At 38.5% G+C, this 23,441-nt stretch overlaps 1 protein-coding gene across 8 annotated transcripts in view; it reads right to left on the reverse strand.

Annotated features, from left to right (window-relative positions):
- PTPRT (protein tyrosine phosphatase receptor type T) overlaps positions 1–23,441 on the reverse strand; it is a 1,173,155-nt gene that overhangs the window by 191,192 nt on the left and 958,522 nt on the right. For all 8 annotated transcript variants that reach the window (XM_037810913.1, XM_037810912.1, XM_037810909.1 and 5 more), the window contains exon 13: positions 2,360–2,396. In XM_037810913.1, the coding sequence (XP_037666841.1) occupies positions 2,360–2,396 (37 nt within the window). The remainder of the gene's footprint in view (positions 1–2,359; positions 2,397–23,441) is intronic.

A 23,441-nucleotide genomic window follows, 5' to 3' on the forward strand; every position in this document is an offset into this window, starting at 1 on the left:
ATATATATTATGTCATTTGATCCCAAATGCAACAGTGTGCTGGGGCCTGCTGGCTCCTGCTTGCTACAGCAATTATTAACATCCACTAAGTTTTTGTGAGCTCATTGTCAAGCCATTGGTAACTTGAAATCAGATGTGGTGGGAGAATTTACCCACCAGGAATTGACAAAGGCTTGACCAAGGGGAGGAGACACTAATCAAAGGGTTTCCCTCCCTTTGCTTGTTTCTGCCTTCACTGAGTGTCGCTATCTGATGGGGTGTGGAGAGGCTGGCTCCTTGGATGGTGGTGGATTGGCATTCTGGAGTATGCAGCTCTCTGCCCTGTCACAAGTGCTCCTGGAGCTGCATTTTCTGGGCTGGGTGATGGTCCTCACTGAATCAGAATCAGCAGGACACTGACTGGCCGAGCCGTGCCCGGGCTTGGCCAGCAGGGCAATCGTCTTCATTCGTGCGTTCACATCCTTTCACCCACCCACGTGCTGCCTCGCACGGCCCACTTCCCACACAAAGGAAGGTTGTAACCTAAAGGTTAAACGAGAGGAAAAACCTTGTGCTAAGCTTTTCTGCCCTAGCTCTTTACATATCACACCAAGCCCCCTGCAGATCAGAAGTGTGACTCTGCAGAGGCCTAACATGGTGGGTTTTTACCCAAGAGGACTGTGGATCCTGAAATTGCCAGGAAAGGTAAAATTTTAAATATTCTCTCCAATTGTCCCTTGCCTGTCAGATCACAGGTTTCTAGTTCTCAGTTCAGAAAATACAGCCCACCAGACCACACTATCAGAGGGCTTATGTCCCAGGGGTGTCCCTAGAATCCCACATACCACACGGAGGGCAGAACAATCGTGTTAACCCACGCCTCGTCTGGGGATCAGAAGCTAGAAGGGTGCCTTGGAGCACTGTCACGGTGAAGAAGGTCACTGCAGCCCACGGAAGCGCTCCCTCCCTCTCCCTGTTGTCAGCATTAACTGGATGCTGTGGCAGGCAGCTGTCGTCCTCGCCGTCTAGCCCCCGGGGCTGCCCGATGGATGGTGTTGTTCCTTCTAGATTATCAGTTTACTTCAGTGCAAAAGTCTGCCAAGGTCCGTGATCTGTGTCACTTTTACTTGTAGGCCATCAATTCTCCTTCCCTCACAAAGAGTATTTTATCTCTTTTCTTCCAATAGCCTGAGTTCCTGAGAGAGAACAAGGTAGGGATGTGCCTACCCCTCACGACTTACGTGAACTCAGGGTGAGCGGTTAGTCACAGGCAGCCCTCAGTGCTTCCCTTCCTCCCACATCTTCCCTCTTGTGCCTCCGTGTTGATCCGATGGTCTCCAAGGTTATGAAAGTCATGAGTCTTGGTGCCTGTTTTGTCAAATAGCTGCAGCTATTCTGTCTCTCCCATTTGTGTGTTTTCCTGTGTGTGTGTGTGTATTCACACACAGACAAACGTACATGCATCCATACATACTCAAGTCACTGCCTTCGTCTATAGTTTATACCTAAGATTATACATCTTCTTACATTTACAATTTTCAGCTCCTTGGAAGCAACCTATGAGGCTACGTGTGCTGTCAATAAATGCAGTGAATGGAATTGCCCAATTTTTGTGTATGTCTGTGGGCGGCTGTTAAAAATATCAATGCTATAACAAAAAGATAAACCAGATTTCTAACCATTCAACCATGTAATAGGTTAAATGGTAACAAACCATTCATTGATTGATTTTTTTTTAAAGTAATAAACAGAAACATGTACCAACTGAAAGAGTCAGGCAATTCAATTATAATTAGGAAAACAAAAGTGATGAGCCTGAACAATGCTGCCTTAGTTTTTGGGATAAATGTTGAAAATGCCAACAACATAACAATGTAGTGTTTTGTTTTTTCATTATTAAAGGCACCAACACTAATCATCTCACTTTTGAAAGACATGTATCAATTGAATAAAGTACAAAACCCAGATGATGGGTCTAATGGACATGCTTAAAGAAATATACTCACATAAACATAGACCCAAATACAATGGAAATATATAGCAGAAGATTATTTGAGTAAAGTATATATTCACTCTCCACTGAGTAATGTACTTGTCTGTTTGTACATCCATCCATCCAACCATCCAACCATCCATCCATCCATCCATCCATTCATCTACCCACCCATCTATCCATCCAACAAATATGTTGAGTTCTTACTATGTTCAGATGCTATGCTATTACTATATACTGTGGGATATATGTTCTACATGCAAATGACCCTAAGGAAAATAACAAGTCTTTCTTGTTGATTTTGGGATTGCTGCCTAATCTTTCCCTGTGTGGCTCAAGGGAGAAATACTTAAATGGTTGTAGACAAACAAAGATATGCCAACATACCTTTCGTAGCCAGACGAACACAGTTGATTTTGGTTTCCTGTAAATAACAAAAAAGAAGATTCTGGTTAGTTTCTTGTGAGTTTGGTTCATTATATAAAGAAAAAAAAACATTTATTTTTCTATATATATATTTGCACATATTTTTAAATTATAATTTTAAATTTGTCTTTTTCATTTTTTTCCCACTGAAATTACCTTTTAATTCTATTTCTTCCTTTCTTCTCAGATAATGTACATATTTTGTTTCATATCAGATACTGCCAAGCATAGAATAACTTTAACAAAAGTGCTTAGTGGGTATGTTGTGGCATGCCATGTGCTTCATTCAGTTGCATGGGTTAGCAGATGGTACCAAGAGCATCCTTGGGAAACCTTGTTACAAGGAATATAATGCATCTTCATGCACAGACCGAAATAGAAGCACACTTGGCAAAAGCCCAATCAATATAAACTTATCAGAATCAAACTGCAAAGTTTATGTTCAAAAGTCACTTTGGCCCTGACATCTCTGGTGGTCCTCACTGTCCTCGTGGATAACGGTGTACATGTGTCTGTGCGGCAATAGAGTCTTTGCTGGATGAAATATTTAGTTATTGTTGGTGGGACCCAAAGTGGACACAATCTATAAATTTGTGCTCTTGTTAGGTATGCAGAGTAGTTACAGAAGAGTGTCTTAGAAAGAGGTATCTTCCTAGCATACTTTATTGGGATTTATTTCCTAAGAGGTCCTGGAGCCAGTTAAAAATTCCAGTTGACAAAACTATACCATCAGCAACAGTCTGAATGCAGAGTAGCAATGAAAACAAAAGGCAAAGATTGCAAATGTATGAGTCACCAAGCCAAAAAAACTTTTAAGAATCCAATGCTTATCTTTTTGATGCTTAGTCATAAGGAACCACTGCATCTTGAAGGCACTAATGCTATTCAGGATGGAAAAGGTGGCTAGGCTTTAGCCAAACTTCAGTGGCTAAAAACAAAATAGGTTTATTTTCCACTCAAACTACATGTCCAATGTAGGTGCATGACCAGGTCAATGAGTGGGGTGCTAGTTGAGAGATTCTCTACTCATTGTAGTCATTCAGAGACTAAGGTCCATATCTTTTAACACAAAGCTTCAAGGTTCACTTAAGCAGGGTAGGAGAAGGCTGAAGAGTCAAGTGTTAACAACCAAATGCTTTGGATCTGAAACGACACTTTCACTTCCATTTCATTTAATTGGCTAGAACCAGTCCCATGGCTTTATCTAACTTCAGTGAGGTGGGGAATGGAATCCTCCATGTACCCAAAAGTAAAGAAGAAATGGTCACGTCTATGACAGAACCTATTCCATCTACACACACCTATGAATGTTAGAAATTGTCATGTCTATGAGACCCACGTATGACTCCCCCATAATTATCGCCAATGGTTTTGATTCTGTTCCTCAGGCTGCTTAGAAAGTCTGTCCTTGCTTGTTCAGGAAATATTTCTGGATATTGAAAGATGGTTCTCAAGTTCTGCCAATATTATTCTTCTTCAACAATTCTCATATGATGAAAGTTCAAGTCTTTTGAACCATTGTGGCTACTTATCCTAGGACATCCTTTAGTTTGTCCCTCTAAATGTTCAGTAGCTAGAACAGGAAGCAACATTTAACATGCAAAATTGCCAACATATGACTTAGCTAGAGCATCACCATTTTTCCTGCTTACACTGGCTTCTAGTAACAGAGCCAACATCCCAGTTTTTTCAGCAATCACAGTAAGAGTACCATCAGTTCCCCCACACGATTCCACCCCCCACCCCCCAAATCTTTGCCATAAGTCTGCTTCTACTTATGTAAATGGGGTTGTATTTCTGGAACCCAAGTAAAAAGTCTTACATTTATCACTGTTGACTTTCATCTTCTTTCATTGATCCAATTGCAAATTCCTGGACATTATTTTTCTAACTTCATTGAGATCATTACTATAAACGGAGATGGGAAAATGCCGAGGGTAGAGCATGATAGCATGTACCAGACTCCTTCTTCCAGGCTGGCATTCATCTGTTCATCAGAATCTTTGGTTTGGTTATCTAACTTATTACCAATTTCCCCAACTGCTTATGTACTCACATCCTACTTCTGCATTTTTCCACACACAAACAAAAAAGAATAGGATCAAATTAATTTTAGACAGTGATATTCTGAGTATTGCATTTCCTCAATCTATCAGCCTGAGAACTTTCTCAAAGAAAGAAGGTTGGGTTAACATGACTTGTTCTTTGGAACAAGGGTTTCCTTTTATTTCCTTTTTATGCTGAAAGTGGTGCTTTTCAACATAAACATTTTATTTTATAAAATGGAATACACACAAATGTTAAAAAGTATTCATATGAGGTGTTCATATGAAATTTTAAGTATGGCATATTTCAAGAAAAAAGTTTTTTGTTAAAAAATAACATACCCAGAAGACGGAAAGAAGGAAAAATGACAAAGAAAATACATAAAAATAAAGTAGAACTCTAAGTGTAATACCAAAAAGCCTAAGTCACAAATAAGTTAAGGCTTGCAAATGATGATAAAGGTGAGCAAACAAGCTTTTCTCTTTTCACATTTAGAGAAAGAGTAGGATTGTTCAGCTTCTGTTGGCTTCCATTTCTGTGAATTGGTTTAAATGGCTAATGAAACAAAAACTGAGGTGATTAAGGTTAAAGAAAGTGTGACTTCCAAAGAAGTCAAGTAGAGCTGCAAAGGGTCAGGCAGAGCCACAGTGACTGTCATCCAGAAATTGTGTGGAGTGAGAGGGGTGCCAAGAGCCTAGAGACTGTCAGAAGGAACTGTAATTTTATATTAATACAAAGAAAAAAACACAGGAAACTTGCCCATCTGTCTGATTCTTGAATATAGCAGTGGACAAGGTTGGGATGAGACCGCCCTTGTTGGGAGTGCTTTGTCATTATGTATTTAGCCTGCGACTCAATTCTAATCTGTTCATCTAAGAATCTATTCTCATGGAATAACCTTAAATGTAGAAGAGGCAATATATCTGTCTAACCAAGAATGGTGAAGTTAAGCTGTGGTCTATCCTCACAGTGGAATATTATAAACAGTTAATAAAACTCATTATGAGGATCATGTAAGAACACGGATTAAAAGTGCCCAAAGATAAAATTAAATGAATAAAGCAAAGTACAATTTTTTTTTATTACAAATCCAGGAATATAAACTAACATGCAAACCTAAGCACTTCAAAATAATGTCCTGAAGGAAATATGCCATGTAATTGTCGTGTAGTTGATTTAAAGTGCAGACAATAAGGCAATCTTAAATATAGTTAGACGGATTTTTCACAAAGCGAACATACCCCTATGACCAGCATGCACATAAAAATGCAACATAACCAGCAACTCAGAAACCTCCTTCATGTTCCCTCTGGGGCACTTTCTCCCTGCAAAGGTGAACACTAACCTGCCTCTTAGGGCAACGTTCTCTTTAAAACATAGTCACATTGAAGAGAATCCTAGATAGCTGTGATGGTTTATCCCGTTGCCTTCTCTTGCTCACTCGGTAATTTGTGTGGATTTGCTAATCCTCCTTAGAATCCATGGTTTCATGCATAAAAACAGCTATTTCTGGGAACCCCTCCACCCCACACCTTTAGAAGTCTGCTTTCTGTAATCTAGAATACACATCCAATGACACTTCACTGTTCCTGGCTTCACAAACACAATGCTGACATATTGGCTTTATCCTAAATTCCTGGCATCTTTAATTCCCTAGCCAATTTATCTTTGTTGGTTAGAATTAGGTACAGAGTGACACAGTCCTGAGTCCCTCTCTTGACCATCTAGTTCACTGAATTGTCAGCAAATCAGGACCAGGCTGGACCCGGACCCTCTCATGTGGGAGGGAAGGCCAGTGTGCAGATATCAAAGTCCCCGTTCAGTTCAGTAAACATGCAGTGAATCCCTTCTTTGTGCTAAGATTGTATAATGCTTCTGGGAAAGGAAGAAAATTTGGTGTGCTTTCTGTTTTATTTCTACTATACCCTTCTTCTAGGTCTATAATATGTGCTAGGACTGTGCAATAGAATTTCATTTCCCCATCATTTTAACCTCACTTACATCCCACTTCCACTCCAGACTTGCAAATCTGCACTCAGGTATATATCTGTTAGCCAAACTACCTTGGGGTAGAGTATATTGTCCTAACTAGGGTGATTCCATTGAGAGCTGTTTCTCTTCAAGTCTCTGCCACTGCTGTGCAATATTGAGCAAGTCACTGCCCCTTGCTGTGGCTCACTTTTTTCCACCAATCAAATCACAGAGAAAAGGGTAGACTAGTCCACTTTGGTAGAGTAGGCAGTTCGTGCCAAGGCTACTTCAATTCTCAAATGCTAAGTCTAGTTTCATCCCCTGGCAATAGTCCTGTTCTTTCAGTACTCTGTCTTCACAACTACATGCCAACCCAGCCCATAAAGCCCATAACAAACAGCTTTTTTTTTTTTAAAGCTACCAGCTACATTATTTTCCAGATGTCTTACACCTGGACCTACTTATGGCTTTCAGTTCTAGACCAGGCCAGGTCTGACTTATCCATCCATCTATACCTCAATACATCCATCAATCATCCATCTGTCCATCCATCCATCCACCTATCTATCTGTCCATCCATTCTTCACTATTTACTCAAATTATAGAATGTCTATTTTACTGAGGGGCTCACAGTATAGTGTCCAAGGCAGCAAGAGTTTCAGTCACAACTGTTTATCATCCAGAAGAGGTTTAGTTGAGTTGTACTGCCAACCTGATAAAGAAGCCATAGGCACCTGATATAGATGCAATTCTTACTCTACTGCCCCAGTAGACTGTGCTATTTAATAGGATAGGAATTTAGCCCTGACTTCATAGTTTCCAAATAGTTTTCTAATTACCCTAACTTGTGTCTTGGTCTTTTCTAAGACTGGGCTGCCCCAGTTAGGATGGGATTTAGTCCTGGCACCATAGTCTTTCCATAGTTTACCTAGATACCTTGGCTTATGCCTTAATCTTTCTCTAAGACTGGGCTGGAAGCTTGATAGCCCACCTAACTCTTTGTTTATGTATTAATTCAGTCACCCATTCAACAAGTATTTGTTGAATGATCACCATATGCCAGGTATTGTACAGGTTACTGGGGTTTCTAGGGTGAGTAAAATAGACATAGTTACCCTGCCCTCATGGAGCATGTAAGTCTGTGTAAGAGACAAACATTATACAGCTGTTCTCATGAATAAATATCTAATTATAAGTTGGGATAAATGCTATGAGAGAGATGTGTAAACAAGAGGATGTAGGGTGTGAGTAAGAAGGGAGATATCTAGTATCTTGAGCATGAACCATTTAAACTAAGACCTGGAAGATAAATAGGAGTTAGACATATGAAGTGTCAAGGTGTTCAAGACTCAGGAACAGCATGTGCAAAGGCTTGGACACTAGTGGGAAAATGCATGGTGCAACTGAAGACATAAAGAAGTCTTACAGGCTGCCTCATAATGACTGACTTAGAGCATAATTTGAGCTAAATCTAGAGACATAAGCTGGTAGATCCTTGTAGACTGTGTAGAGTTTTGGTCTGTAATCTGAAAACCGGAAGCTAACAAAGAATATTAGGCAGGAGGAATAAAATTTTCAGATAAAAGTTTTTAAAATGAAGAGGCTGTTGTAAGGAGACTAGACTAATGGTGCAAGAGAAATTAATTGGTCGGGGGAGGGTGGTGGTATAATTCAGCCAAGAGATAATGGTGGTTTGAACCAGGAGAGATCCTGCCCCAAACTTGCCCACCCTTGGAAAGCATTTGTTTTGGCTCTGCCTGACATCAGAGACCTTCTACCACCCCATCCCACTCCATGCTTGTGGATCCATCCGGAGTTTTAGTATTGACACCTTCTGGGTCCTTACTTGGTCTCAGCACAATATTGAGTCTACCTAGCCTCTGTGCAGCCCAATTCCATTGGCTGTCCTCCATTTCACTGATCCCTGAGCTGTTGTTTGTCCTCAGTGTGGCTCACCCACTTATAATGTGTCAGTCCCTGAGAGAAACACTAAAGAAAAAATTTTTAAAAGTAGAGTCTTTTTTTCTTAAACTACCTACTTTACATATTTTATTTCTTTTCATTCTTATAAGAAGCCTACAAGGTGAACACTATAATGCCCCCTTTTTTTTAATGTACCCTGTTCCAAGGTACAGAGTTAGTAAGCTGGATTAAGATACAAAATAAGCTTTAAGCAAGGAGCCTTCTTTTCTGAAGCATCTGAAAGCAAACAAACCATGGCCACTGAGGTCAGATCCATGGCTTCCTTGGCTTGTTCTGCAGAAACACAGTGACACTGGAGCACAGCTTTATTTTGAGAAGTAGGCTAAGCAGTTTGTGATATAAATAAACTATTCTATTTTGACCTGAAATAGGACTCCGTACAATCAAAAGGCCAGTAATGGAAAAGGGAAGCAAATAGGCTCTGGAAACTTTGAGCAGCCAAGACCATTAGAACTAGGTGACATGGCAGGTTTATCCTCTGGGAAAAATGAGTGAGGAAAGTGTTTTAAGGGGTGACATGGTCCAAGTAGTATTTGAGTCCTAACTCACTAACAAAGAAAAGAAAAGAGAAGAAAAGAAAAGAAAAGAAAAGAAAAGAAAAGAAAAGAAAAGAAAAAGAAACTGCAAGATGAAGTCTCAGGCTTCAAGGTAGCTGGCTAGTGGTGACACACTCTTCTGGCTGACAGGTGCTCAATATCAACCTTATGAGATCTCTCTGGAAGACACTAGACTCTGCTTCAGGCAATAGCCAGTGCCCCATACCAGACTCTAAGGAAGGAAGCCTCCAAATAACAAGCAAGGCCTTTCAGAGGACTTACAATCAAGTTCAAACTCTGAACATATTCTCTCTAAATGCTGACTCCATTGCCTTATTTCACCAACTCTCTGGAGCTTACTTCAATGAGATTGCTATCATCAAGATCTTCAGAGTCTTTCGTATGGTTAACTCTAATAGTCCTTTGTCTGACACCATCTTCCTTCATCCCTCATCAACATTAGTTGCAACTGATTACTCCCTCTTCGACACATTCTCTCCTTTAGTTTTTGGGTCACTCCTCTCTCTGTTTTTCTCATTATCTGTTACTTCTTTCCTTCCTCCCTCTCTCTCTCCCTCCCTCCCTCCCTCTCTCTTGCTCTCTCTTTCTCTCTTTCTTTCTTTCTTTCTTTCTAGGTCTTTATCTTCTGCTTGAGCTCCAAACGTTGGAGTGGCCTGAGGCTTGGTTGTAAGTCCTCTTCTATATGTCTCCTATAGAATTACATTCAATCACAAGACTTTAAATATTAAGTCCTTATGACTCCCACATTTCTATTTCTAGTCATGGTATTACTGAGCTCCAGGCTCATATATCCATCTGTCTACTTGAACTCTTCATAGTCAAACATGCAAACCTTCAAAAGAGAATTCTGCCCCCGCTACCCCCTCTAGGCCTTAGCCACCACCAGTTTTCTCCATTTTAGTAAATGCCACTATTGTCTACTCGGTTGATTAAGTAAAAATCCTTGGAGTCATCCTTGATTCTTCCAGTTCCATCTCCAAACCAGTCTGCTATCAATTCTTCTTGGCTCTGAGTAGACAAAGAAAATGGTAACCACTTTACACCAATTATCCTTACATAGGAAAACAAGAAGAAACAGCAAAACTGCACAAAATCCACAACCTCAGTATAATTAAAATATAGACAATGCTCAAAACTTCATATTCCCTGCTAGTAGAAAAATAAATTGACCCAGAATGAAATATTTCTATGTCTTTGTAGAGAGCAAGGGATATATGAAAAAACAATGTGGAAGAGAGAAGAGGTGAGCATGTAGAGGGTATAAGACTGCTCTAAAATGATCTCCAGATAAAAAGTCTATTATATTACATATGAAAATGCTGAAAAATATTCCTTGTAGATCAAAGCAATGAATCCTTGAATCCAGGAAGGAAGGAGCCAAATCAAGTTACAAAGAAAACACAAAATGAAAATCAAAACATCCCAACTGATGAAAATACACTCCCCTAAGAAAACAATCATGCAACAGAAGAAAACTGTAACATAACACTCCAAATTGAATTAAATATCCTCTAACAACTTTGAATTAGAAATGCAAAAGTTAAAAACTGAAATGTAGGAAAAAAATCAGGAAAAAATAAACAATGTTGATTTAACTCAGGAAAAAATGAAAGAAAAAGACAAACTCACCTCAGAAATGAATATTAAAGTACAAGGTGCCCAAGGAAAATTTAATAAGGGGCATTGAGGAAAGAGAGACAAACAGAATGTAAATGAGATAAAGAAAAAAGTAACAAGGGTCAGTGAGTGAAAGGGAAGACAAAGAAGATCTAATACATTATAATTAGAATTCCTCAGAAGACAGATGAAACAATTGGATAGGCAAAGATTTATAACAGTAACCCAAGAAAAATTTCTGAAAATGAAAGACCTAGGCCTATATATTGAAGGTACCCATGGAATTCTGAGGGGAAACTGACCTGAAAAGATCAATTCCAAGATATGGCCTAATAAAACCATTAATCTTAAAAACAAATTCTTAAGGCCTCCAGGTAAAAAGATCAAATAATTCACAAGGGCAAGAAAATTTTTGGCTATCATGAGATTTCTCAAAAGCAACATACAAGTTAAAGAAACAATGGGGAAGTATTCAAGAAGCTCAAAATAAAAAAAGTATGAACCAAGGATTTTCTAGATAGTCAAGTGTCTTTCAGATATCAAAACTCTAGAAAAATAGCTTTAAACATTCAAGAACTCAGGGAATACTCTACCTATGATTCTTTCTTGAGGAATCTACCAGAAAGTAAGCTTCATCCAGCAGGAAGATGACTAGGAAAACTTAAAAACCAAAAGACTGATGGTAAGCATATACTATACTTAATTATAAAACTAAAATTAAAAAAAAAAGTGGAGACAAAGTAGAATATAGAAGTGTTACACTTTTTGACAATGTAAAAATAATGAAACTAAAACCTCAGAGAGGGAAGAAATAGGGAAATAGGAGAGTAGAAAGTTCCTTGATTGCTGTACAGGCAATAGGTGAAAGTTAGTGGATATAATCAAATCTGACAAACCAGAGAGGGAAAGGTTAAACAAGAAAGAGGGGATTAAAGGTACCTATTAGAACAAAAATACAAACCTTCCAAAATGCCGAAAGAAATTTTAAAATTTAAGATTAAAGAAAACACATCAGCAAGTATTACAAAATTAACATAGTAATTATAAAGAATATGACAGAGTTGAAACCAAACCTATCAGTCATATCAGCAAATGTTAATGGATTTAACTTGCATATCAAATGAAACATATTTCATTTTGGCTCACAAAAAAAGACCCAACTATCTGCTGTATAAAAAAGTCACACCTAAAGCAAAGTAGTTCAGAAAGGCAACAATAAAGGGTGGGAGAAGCTTTAGGTGGCAAACAAAAAACAAATCAAGCAGTAGCAGTGATCCTGATATTAGACAAAGTAGAATACAACTTAAAAAGCATGAAATATGACAAGGAGACTTTTTAATGCAAAAAACTACAATTAACGAGGGCCACATAACAGGTATGAAAATCTATGAAACAAAAAATCACAATAACCACCTTTATGAAGCAGAAACAATAGGAGATGCAAGAATAATAGGAGACTACTGTCAGAATAAGGTCAAGTGGACAAGAAAATAAGCAAGGCTAGGGAAGATCTAAATCAGTAAGGCAGACTTGTGGATACTTATACCGTACAATCTCATGACAGAGAAAAGCCTTCTTCCTCATGAGCTTTATGAAACATTCACAAAATTGACCATTTATTTGCTAGTTAAGAAAGTATCAGTATATTCTCTAAGGTAGAAGTAGTATAAGCAACAGTCCATGATTGCAATGCAATAAAATGAGAAATTAAGGATTTTTTTAAAAAAACAGGTCTTTTCACTCATGAATTTCCAAAATAACTTCTCTTGAACAACTCCCAGGTGTAAGAGGAAGTTCTAGTAAAAAATCTAAATATTTCTAAAACAAATATAATGATAACTCTACATGTCAATATCTATGAGAAACATTTAAAGCAGTGACCAGATGAAAGTATATCAGTAAAATGAAAGAACAAAAAAAAAATGAATTAAATTTCTAGCACAAAAATCTAGAAAAGGAACAAAAAAAAAAAAAACCTAAAATGCACACAGAAGAGAATAATAAAGATAAAAGTAGAAATTATTGAGGCAGAGAAGAGAAAAACAATAGCTCTAATTAAAACATCCAAACCCCTGTTTTTTTGTTTTTTTGTTTTTTTTTACTTAACAAAATAGATAAATCACTAACTTAAGGGAAAAAGAAAGAGGGGGAACACAAATATATAAAACAGGAAGTGGCAAGGGTATGTAACCATTGAGATAGAAGAAATTAAAAAAATAGGAAACTACTTTGCAGACCTCTGGAAATAATTTTGGAAAGTTATATGGAATCAATAATTTTTAAGAAAATACGGCTTATAAAAAGTGACCCTATAAGAGATAGGAATTTAGACCGATTTCCATAAAAGTAACAAAGTTATCAAGAAATTACCCTATTAAAAAGCACACCAGGCCCAGGTATTTTCACAGGGGATTTCTACCAAACCTTTAAAGAAAAAATAATACCAAGGTTTGATAAATTGTTCCACAGCATGGGAAATGAAGGAAAACTTTCTAATTCTTTTGATAAGACAAGAATAAAATGGATACCTAAACTTGATAATGACAGTACCAAAAAATAAATAAAAAGGGAAAATCACAGGATGATTATACTTTTGAATATGTAAAACTACTAGATAATGGTACAGGTGAACAGAATCCAACACAGAATTGAGAAAAATAAAATGCCATGACCAAGTGGAAAGTATGTCAGAAATGGAAGGTTGGTTCAATGTTAGGAAATCCATTCATTTAGTATACCATATTAATCTATCAAAAGAGAAAAATCATATGATTCTCTCTAGCAGTGATCAAAATGCATTTAACAATATTTTCAACACCCATTCCTAACTAAAAGGAAAACTCAAAAAAAATAGGAATTGATGAATGCCTTTATAACTTGATAAAACATATATACCAGTGTCCTAAAACCAGCATCTTACTTAATAGGGATCCAATAAAGGCATTCCACTAAGATCAAGAATCAGGCATGGGTGCCCTCTATCTGCACTACTATTTTACATTGTACTGGAGGTATTAGCCAGTGCAACTGGACAAGAGAAATCAGAGGCATACAAATTGGAAAAGAAAATGTTAACTATTTCTGTTTACAGAGGTTTTAATAGCATATCTGAAAAACCCTAAAACAATGAATGAATTCAGGAAGGTAGCAGGATATAAGATTGACATATAAAATCAATAGTCTCCATATGTACAATCAGTAACCAGTTAGAGGACATAATGGTAGAAAAAACCCATTTACAATGTTGCCAAATATTAAATACTTGGGAATAAATTTAACAAGAATGTGCAAAACCTATATGAGGAAAACTTTGCATTGCCCCTGAAAGATGCAAAAATAGACATGTACAAATAAAGATATCTCCTGTTCTCAACTAGGACGCTGGAACAGCTAGATATACATTTGGGGAAAAATAAAAGATAAAATTAGGTCCATACTTCACATGACACACACCAATAAACTCCAAACATGAGAAATTTAAATGTAAAAATTAAAACTGTACAAGTGCTAGAGAAAACATGGTTGAATTCCTTTATAACCTGGGTCTAGAGAATGACTTTTTAGCTATGATTCAAAATCTGGATGCAATAAAAGAAAAGCAAAAGTAATACATTTGACTACACCTTTTTTTTTTTTTTTTTTTTTTTTTTTGGTGTGGCAAAAACTCAAGAAGCAAAGTCAAAAGTTAAATAACAATCTGGAAAAAATCCAACATGTATCCCAAATAAAGGGTTAATACCCCTGATATATAAAGAACTACTTAAATTTGAGGAGGAAGATAAAACACCTGAGAGGAAATTTTGCAAAAGACATAAACAGATACTTTACAAAATTATACAAAAATATCCCTTAAATTTGTGAAAAGATTTCAACTTCATTTATAAGAGAAAGGAAATAGAAATTATATTGAAACATCATTTCTTTCCTATCAGTATGACAAAAATTGAAGTTTGACCACACAATTGGTGAGGCCATGGAGAAACAGTCTGATACATGGCAGAAAGAATTGCAAATTGTTTAGATACTTATGGAAGGGAATTTAGCAATATCTAGCAAAACTACGTATGTGTCATTTCTTGACTCAACAATTCCTTTTCTAGGAATTTATTCTGAAGATACACCTCCGTTATTTTACAATGAAAATATAAATGCACAATTCCTTTATTGCTGCAGTGTTTGCACTAGAAAAATACTGGCAAAAACTATATGTTCATACAGAAGCCTGATTGAATAAATGAAGGTATAGCACATAATGGGGTACTACACAGTTGTAGAAAGGAATAAGGTAGACCTCTATTAACTAATATTAGGTGATTTCCAGGTATCTATAGTATGTTATTCTTTCTGCATAAAAAAACAAAAATAAGAAACTAATGAGATTGGTTACCCAAAGGGGGTAGTGGGAATGGGTTAAAAGGAATGGTATGTAGTTTTTTTGTAGAGCTTGGGTTTTAGAACCATGTTGTAATGTTTTACAAATTCAAAACAAACAATAAAGTATGGGGGTAAAAAAAAAAAACCAAAAACACCCTGAAGTTGGCAAAAAGGCAAACGAACCTAACTCTATTTCAGATAAATGAAATAACCATTCCCTAGTGTAAGAAAAATAACCAAACCAAGTAACTTGTGAACACAATATTTTGACCCTTAGTTAATGGGTTTGTTTTTTGAAGTGGTATAGGTTAGCGATACTGAAAATACTTCCCAGGCATTCTGGGTAGAAGAAACAGGTGAACCTATAGAGAATAATGAAAGTCAGGCTTCTCACTATCAGAAAAGGGAGTTGGAAATATGACAAAGGGGAAGGCTATAATGGAGTACTACATTATACTCAACATATACTGATGTTGGGTTGTGTTTAGAGGTATCATTATGAACTCTTGGTTTTTAACCTAGAGATAGATAGATAGACAGACAGATATTAGACAGACAGACAGACAGACATGAGAAAATATATAGATAGTGTCTTGTGTTTTTGTTCCCTGAGAGAGCCTAGAAGCAAAGATACCCATTAGCAATGTACACACTAATTCCCAGATCTTCATTGCTAAGTACCAGTCTCCACAAAAAGGAATAGGGAAATAACGAGCAAGATGTATCAAAAAGAAAGAAAGTTCTCAAAGAATGATGAAGACGTGTCAGGAGGACATGAGAACCAACTTGAAGGGGCTGCCATTAGCCAAATCTGGGATAATTTGAGCATAAAAATAGTGATGCCATTGGGTAAGTCTTTACTAATATAAATAAATGGATACATTAAAAAGAGAGGAGAAAGGAGTTTGTTCTCATAATAGATGTCAACTAATAAATGCAAAAGGAATGATGTAATTAGAAAATCATCATTTGGCAAACAGTGATAATTGATTAGGCAAGAAGCATCAATGGGTGCTAAAACTAGAGGCTGAAAGTTAGATGAGAACCAGTATGTTTGCATGGCCTAGAAACATCCCTACCAAATAGTCATACATTAAAAGGAAAAAAATGTAACTTTATGGTGAAGATGAACTTGGTAGACAGCAGGTTAAGTGATCAATGTTAATATCACCAATAATTGGAAAAATTGATATTATGAGCCTTCTGCTACCAAGCACTGAGAAGAAGTCAACTTCACTTTTGTAGTATTCCTGCCAAAAATGCATAACTTGAATCTAATCCATGAGGAAACCTCAGACAAACCCAACTTGAGGGACATTATGCAAAATTACTGGACCATATTATTCAAAAGAGTCAACGTCCTGAAAGCCAAGGAAAGACTGAGGAACTGCTTCTGATATACCTACTCTAACGAGAATGACAACTAAATGCAACATATGATCCTAGACTGGTTCCTGGATCAGATTTTTTTTTTTTTTTAATTTAAAGGACATTATTGAGACATTTGAATAGTTTTGTATATTAGCACTACATCGACATTAATTTCCTGTTAACTGTATTATGGTTCTATAGGAAATGCACGTGTTTGAAACTTTCTGTATTAACGAGTCTTTTAAAGAGGGGAGAAAACACATATTTTTATATATCCTGAATATATCATATTCTCTTGTTAAGACCATTACCATCCTCATCCAAACCATTGTCATCTCTTGCCTGGATGACTGCAATAGCTTCCTGACCACTGTACTTGCAACCTTTCTTCAACCCTGTAATTAATTCCCTCCCCTCATTAGCTGGAATCATCTTTTAAATACCTAAGTCAGATCACACCACTCCCTGTTTAAAACTCTTCAATGGCTTCCCAGTGGACTGTGGATAAAATCCCATCTCCTCCCCTTGACCTCATTTCCCTGCACGAGCAAAGGCTGCTGTCTTCTCTGTCTTGTGTCTTACCACCACTCTCCCTCTCCGTGTTATCTTGCTAATGATCCCCGAAGATGCCAAACATTTCATCCTCAGGGCTCTTGCACTTGCTGTTCCCTCTGCCTGGAATGCCTTGACTTGACATCTCTAGCTTACTGGTACCTCCTCATCATTCTAGTTCTCTCGTATGTCACCTCCTCAGAGATGCCTTCCCTGGTGATTCCATTCAATTGCCACACTCTCCAGTCACCCTTTATCACTTCACTCTTTGCTAGTATCACATATCACCATATGAAATTGTTGTCTGTTTACTCATTGTCAATTTCCGCACTCCCTAGGAATGTGGAAGCAGGAGACTTGCCTATCCCTTTCACTGATGGAGTGGTGCCTAGAACATAGTAAATATGCCATAAACAAAAGAATGAAGTTAGACATGCAAATTCTAGTTTTGTTTCTCATTGGTCGGGTGACCTTGGGTAAATTCCCTGGGTAAATTCCTTTGGCAAGTCCCTTAGTCTTTCCAAGTCACAATTTCTTCATGTGTAGAATGGGAGCAATGTTTAATACACACATCTCACTAGGGTTGAACAAAATTTTGCATTCAAATTATTATTCATCTATGAAAAGGAATGAAGTATTGATACATGCCACAACATGAAGGACCCTTGTAAACAACAGGCTAGGCCAGACACAAAAGGTCCCATATTGTATTATCTCATTTATATGCAGTGTCCATACTAGGTAAATCCACAAAGAAAGAAATAGATTAGTGGTTGCCAGGGGCTGGGGAAGGGGTAGTGACAGCTCACAGGTACACATTTTTTGGGGAATGATGAAAACGCTCTGGAATTAGAAGTGGTGATGGTTGTACAATCTTGTGAATATATTAAAAACCACTGAAGTGTGCACTTAAAAAAAGAGTGCCTGGAAGCAGCAAAGTAAAATGAATGGCTGTATTACTATAACAACTTGATATTGGGATTATTGCCAAGATCATTTTCCCTGTCTTCACTAGAGGAAATTCCAAGCTTTTAGCATGGCATGCATGGGCCCCCTTTATCTGATTTCTGACTCTCTCCATATCCCAGGAACCAGCCCCATCGAATCTCCCCACATATATCATGGAGTTCCCAATCTTGGGGCCACTCTGCCCAAGTGCTCCCTTTGCAGGACACAGGCCTCTGCTTCACCGTCTGCCTGGAAAATACCCACTTATCTTTCAAGATTCTGCTCAACTGTCAGCTTGTCTATGAGACTTTTCCCGAGTCCCTCTGCCCCCTCCATCTCCTGGCTTTCGGCTCTACACCGTATGTGTTCCTCCACTGTGATTCCTGATACAGGTTATTGTACACATTTATTTTCATGACTGTCCAGTCAACTGGATTGTAGGACCCCTCAAGGGCAGAGACTCCATCTTAATTATCTGTGTATCCCCCTCACTGTCACAGAGCAATCTCTTAATAAATGACTTGGATTTTCATCCTCATCACTATCTCCAAACAGAGGAGAGTGTGACCACAGACAACACAATCTGGCAGGGTTCAAAGGTGCAGGTGGGTGTTGGAGACTGAGTTCAAGCCCTGGTTCTGACCTTGGGCAAATTACTTGCCCACTCTGGATTTGTTTCTTTTTCTGCAAAAAATCAGGGGACTGGACAATTTTTTTTCTCCCTTTCAATGCTACATTTCATGCTTCCCATTCCTCAGCACCAGGCATTTGAGGCTGGGAAGCAGTTGTAAAAATCATCCCCTAATTGGGATGTCAGAAGGGTGGTTCCTCTGGGCCTCATGGAGAGGGGCTTAGACTTCCCACCAGGGGCTGGCGACTCCCACGTCTGAACCAGCGGAAGCCAGAGCTGTCCTTCACACCTCCCCGCACAGCTCTTATCTGACCTTAATGATCCCTGCTCTCTGTGAGCAATTCTTTGAGCTGTAATTACTAATTGATGTTTGTAAAGTCTCTGAAATTCTCAGATGACAGATGTAATCAAAGGCCAATTTATTATGATAATTGTTATTAGTACAGGCCCTTATTATTTATCAATGTTAACAGCAGTGCCAGCAGGTGTTTCAAGATTGAGTGGGACTGTAGCTGGCCCTGTCTGGTGGGAGAAAAATCAAGTGTGGATGTACGGGGAATCTGAAGTCTTTAGGGATCCCTGATGGCAACAGTCCTCCTGGATTCCTCTTTGAAGCCAATTTGTGGGGCTATGACTTAACATGGAACAGGACACTGAATGCACAGGACTGCCTAACTCATCTTTACATGCACAGGTTCAAACCCAGCTCAGTCTCTTGCTGCTGTTACGTGCTTCAGGAAATCATAGCCTCTCTGAGCCTCGACTTGCTGGTCTGTAAAATGAACATACATGTGGTCTCCACTTACACCTGCTGTGGTTGGAGAATGGGTTTGAGGCAAGCAAGTGCTGATGGAGGAAAACTAGTTAGGAGGCAGCTGCAGTTGCCCAAGCAAGAGTGGGTGAGCGGGACTAGGCTGTAGCCTGGTGGAGTGGAGTCGAGAGAATTAGAATGTAGAACAAAGAGGACTTGGGGATGATTGGATGTAGAGGTGTGATGTCTTAGGCAATCCAGAATTTAATGGAATGGGAAAGACTTAGGAATATTTTTGGAGGGGAAGAATGAACCACTCAGTTTTAAACGAATCATTGCCTACTCTGCATCATCTCTGGCAGGTTTGGTTCATGTGAATCTTGTCAACTCTGTTGCCCCATAAATTGAGTTTATGGCTTTGCAAAGTTGAGAGCCATGCTGTAAAAGCCAGAACTTGACCACTTGTCTGCTTGTTCCTCTGTAAGTACCACATTCCCAGCCTTCCTTTGAAATCTCACTCTCGCCTTCAGGCAGCCTGTGGCCAACTGATGTTGCTGCACACCCTGGACTCCACTGATTTTGTGCCTCCTCCTGTACCCTGCTCACAGAATATTCACATTTGATCCATTGGTTAAAAAGTCTGTGCTACCTTGTGGATCACACTCCCTTTATCTAGGGTATGGATGGATGAGTAGAAAAATGGGGATAAAAACTAAATGACAAATAGGGTGGGATGGGGGGGATGGTTTGGGTGTTCTTTTTTTACTTTAATTTTTTATCCTTAATCTGATTCTTTCTGATGTAAGGAAAATCTTCAGAAATAGATAGTGGTGATGAATGCATAACTATATGATCATACTGTGAACAGTTTATTGTATACCATGGGTGATTGTATGGTATGTGAATATATTTCAATAAAACTGAATTAAAAAATGATGATACAAATGAAGGAAGAAATAATAAACACCTATAACGAGTCTTGATTCATATCATATATTGCAATTTGTTGTCAGGTATCTATACATCTTATTCTGAATATACATATTTAAATAAATATATATATTTGCAAAAAAAAAAGTCTGTGCTCCCTTAGATTTTGCTTGTCCTTTTCTTAGTGAACCTCAACACTCTTCCCCATATATATCACCTGAAATATTTTAATGATGATTGCTGAAATTAATTGAGTGTTTATTGCATGCCAAGCGCTGATAAGCATTTGTTCATGCATCTTCTCATTTAATTTTTACAAACAATCTTAAAAAGTTAATACTAAAGGCACCAACATTTTCCAGATAAGAAAGGAGATTCAGAGAGCTTAAATCCCTCACTAATGTCACATAACTGATTAGTGTCAAGCCACACAATAGGAAAGATCCTTTGCTAGGCATACTCATCAAAAATCTGGGGCGAATCAAACTTTGAAATACATTCATATATGAGACTTGATAGTATTAATTCCCTCTTAGAGCATAAGAAACAGAATACTTGGGTACAAATGGATTCATTAAAATCCAGTTTAATACCTTATCCTCAGATTTCATTGACATGATGTAGAAGGGGCTACTTTTGAAGGTTTCTGCAGAAGTGTTCTTGATATTGGCTGGCATCTCTTCAGTGCCCCTTATGTAAGGGTATATGTGATAAATCTCCTAGTGTCTCTCATGAAAAGCATGTATGCTCCTTTCTATCAAGTAAGAGAAGTTATGCAAACCTGCCACATACTCCTTTTTTGCCTTGGCTTCCAAGAAGCTCAAGGGGTGCATATAATGCTCCATTTTATTAAATATCTTTACTAGATCTCTGGCTTAATGAAATGACAACCTTTATTGTACTATCAGATTCTTCAGTTCATTTTAAAACTTTATGTCTATGTGTATATGTATATATATACACATACATATTCACATTAGCAACTATATCTTCACTTGAAAGGTGCCTAGGAGTTTGCAAAGAATTCTCACATGTTGTTTCCTTCCTACAAAGACTCCAGTGAGTTTGGGAGGGCACATTTCATTCCTATTTGACATTTGGGGAAACTGAGGTTCATCAAACAAGAACTCAACTCTCAGAGCTGAGAAATGGCAGATCTCATTCTTAAACCCATGGATCCAGTTTGCAGATTCAGAGGTTTCCCCATTTGTTGGCTAGTTTGGCTGAGTTTGCAGGGATTTTCAGTTTGGGAGGGACATAACAGGGGCAGAGTTACCCTACTATTTCCATGACCCTTTTTGGAACTTGTGTCTGGAGCACTGATGTCTCAAGGCTCATGATAGAGGCCCCAAAGAGGAGAGAGGAGAAGGGAATAGTGCCCCTGGGAGACAACTGGAATTCTGAGGATTGGGAGAGTGGAGGGAGGCCCAGCTCAACTGGCAGTCCTCCTTCTGGGAATTCAGACCCCAGGGGCTGGAATTCAGATTCCAGCTTCAGTCAGCCACGCCCCTGACAGGATCAGAGTCACCAGGAGAACTAAAGCTCCATACCTCCTTACACTGGTGGGGGAGCTGCGGGCTGGCCAGCGCCACCTGCTGGACAGGAGAGGAAAAGCACCAATTCTAAAGGCCTCATAGGAGGGTCTCATTCTCAGGAAAACTCCATACCCTCCCAATGAGACCTGGGCCTCACTAGACTGGGAAAATCTGACTAGGGTCGACCACATCTGAGGAGACCCACTCACAAAAAGGTTACATAGAGGCAGAGCAAGAAACAGAAAAAACAAGAGGGGAAAAATTCCGATCAACGAAATAGAACCTAAGTTAGAGGTCTAGAATAAGTTGAACTGAATAACAGAGGCCAGAAAACAAAGCCAACCAACAAGAAAACCACTAAGTAAAAGACAGAAAACAAGCTCCAAAATAAACTAATCAAGAGAATCAGATGCCTAGACAACTTAAGATAACAAGCCATACCAGGAAACACGAAAACATGGACCAGCCAAAGGAACAAACTAATAGCTCAGCTGAGACACAGGAGTGGAGGCAACTAATGCTAAATAAATTTGATGAAATGAAGGAAGATATAGCAAAAGAGCTGAAGGATATAAAGAAGACACTGGCTGACCATAAAGAAGAATTCATAAACTTAAAAAAAACAAATGGCAGAACTCATGGGAATGAAGGCCACAATGGAGGAGATGAAAAACACAATGGAGGGACACAACAGTAGATTTGAACAGGCAGAAGAAAGGATCAGTGAACTGGAAGACAGGTCATTCGAATTCATACACACAAAAGAACAGATGGTGAAAAAAAATGGAAAAATATGAGCAGGGTCTTAGGGAGCTGAGTGACAACATGAAACGCACAAATATACGTGTTATGGGTATCCCAGAAGGAGAAGAGAGGGGAAAAGGGGCAGAAAGAGTAATAGAAGACATATTCACTGAAAATTTCCCAACTCTTATAAAAGACAGAAAATTAGAGATTCAAGAAGTACAACGTACCCCAAATAGAATAGATCCCAATAGACCTACTCAAGGCTCATGATGACAAGATTGCATATTATCTGTCAACATTTGGACAACCTTCATTTCCTTTTCCAAATGAATTTAAAGTATTTTTGCTTGGGAAGGGAAGTGTTCTTAGTCCCTAAGGTCTCGTACCATGGTAATAAAATTTGTAGGAAGTGTAACTGAGTGAAAAAATAAATTAGCAACCTGGGAGAACTCATCTTGGTATTTGCACAAGGTGACACTCGGGAATTTCTCTTTCATTGGGAGAGAGAAGTTTGGGCTCCAACAGGGGACCAATAGAAGGTCAGAACTTTTATGCCTGCAATAAGACTCAAATGGTGTAAAGGGGACTTGGTTGTAGATATGCCCATGGAGAAGGGTGAATTCCTAGGAGGCAAAATAAACTGAGGACTGGGAAGAAGGTCTAGGCAGGTAAATGGGCCATAGGACTCAGGTTCTGGTGACATACAAGAACCAGGAGGGGGCATTAACCAGACCAAGGTTTTCCAGAGTAGTTATAGGAAGGTTGTGATAACCCTAAATTTTCAAATACAAGTCCACTCCTCTCCATTTCCATAGGGCTGGTACAGAGTTAATAAAATCCAGAAATATGTTCCTAACATAGAACCATGGTGTCTAGTCAGCAAAAGATGTCGGGGCCTTTGGGTCACAGTTTGTTAGTTGGCCCAGCCCCTAATGAATGGGACAGATCTAAAGCATTCTGAGTTCCCTCAACCATGGTGCATTCTAGAATTGGAAGAACCACTGTCTTTCAAAGTGGAAAAAATCACATA

The sequence above is a fragment of the Choloepus didactylus genome, chromosome 19 (assembly GCF_015220235.1).
Source record: "Choloepus didactylus isolate mChoDid1 chromosome 19, mChoDid1.pri, whole genome shotgun sequence".
Lineage (NCBI taxonomy): Eukaryota > Metazoa > Chordata > Mammalia > Pilosa > Megalonychidae > Choloepus > Choloepus didactylus.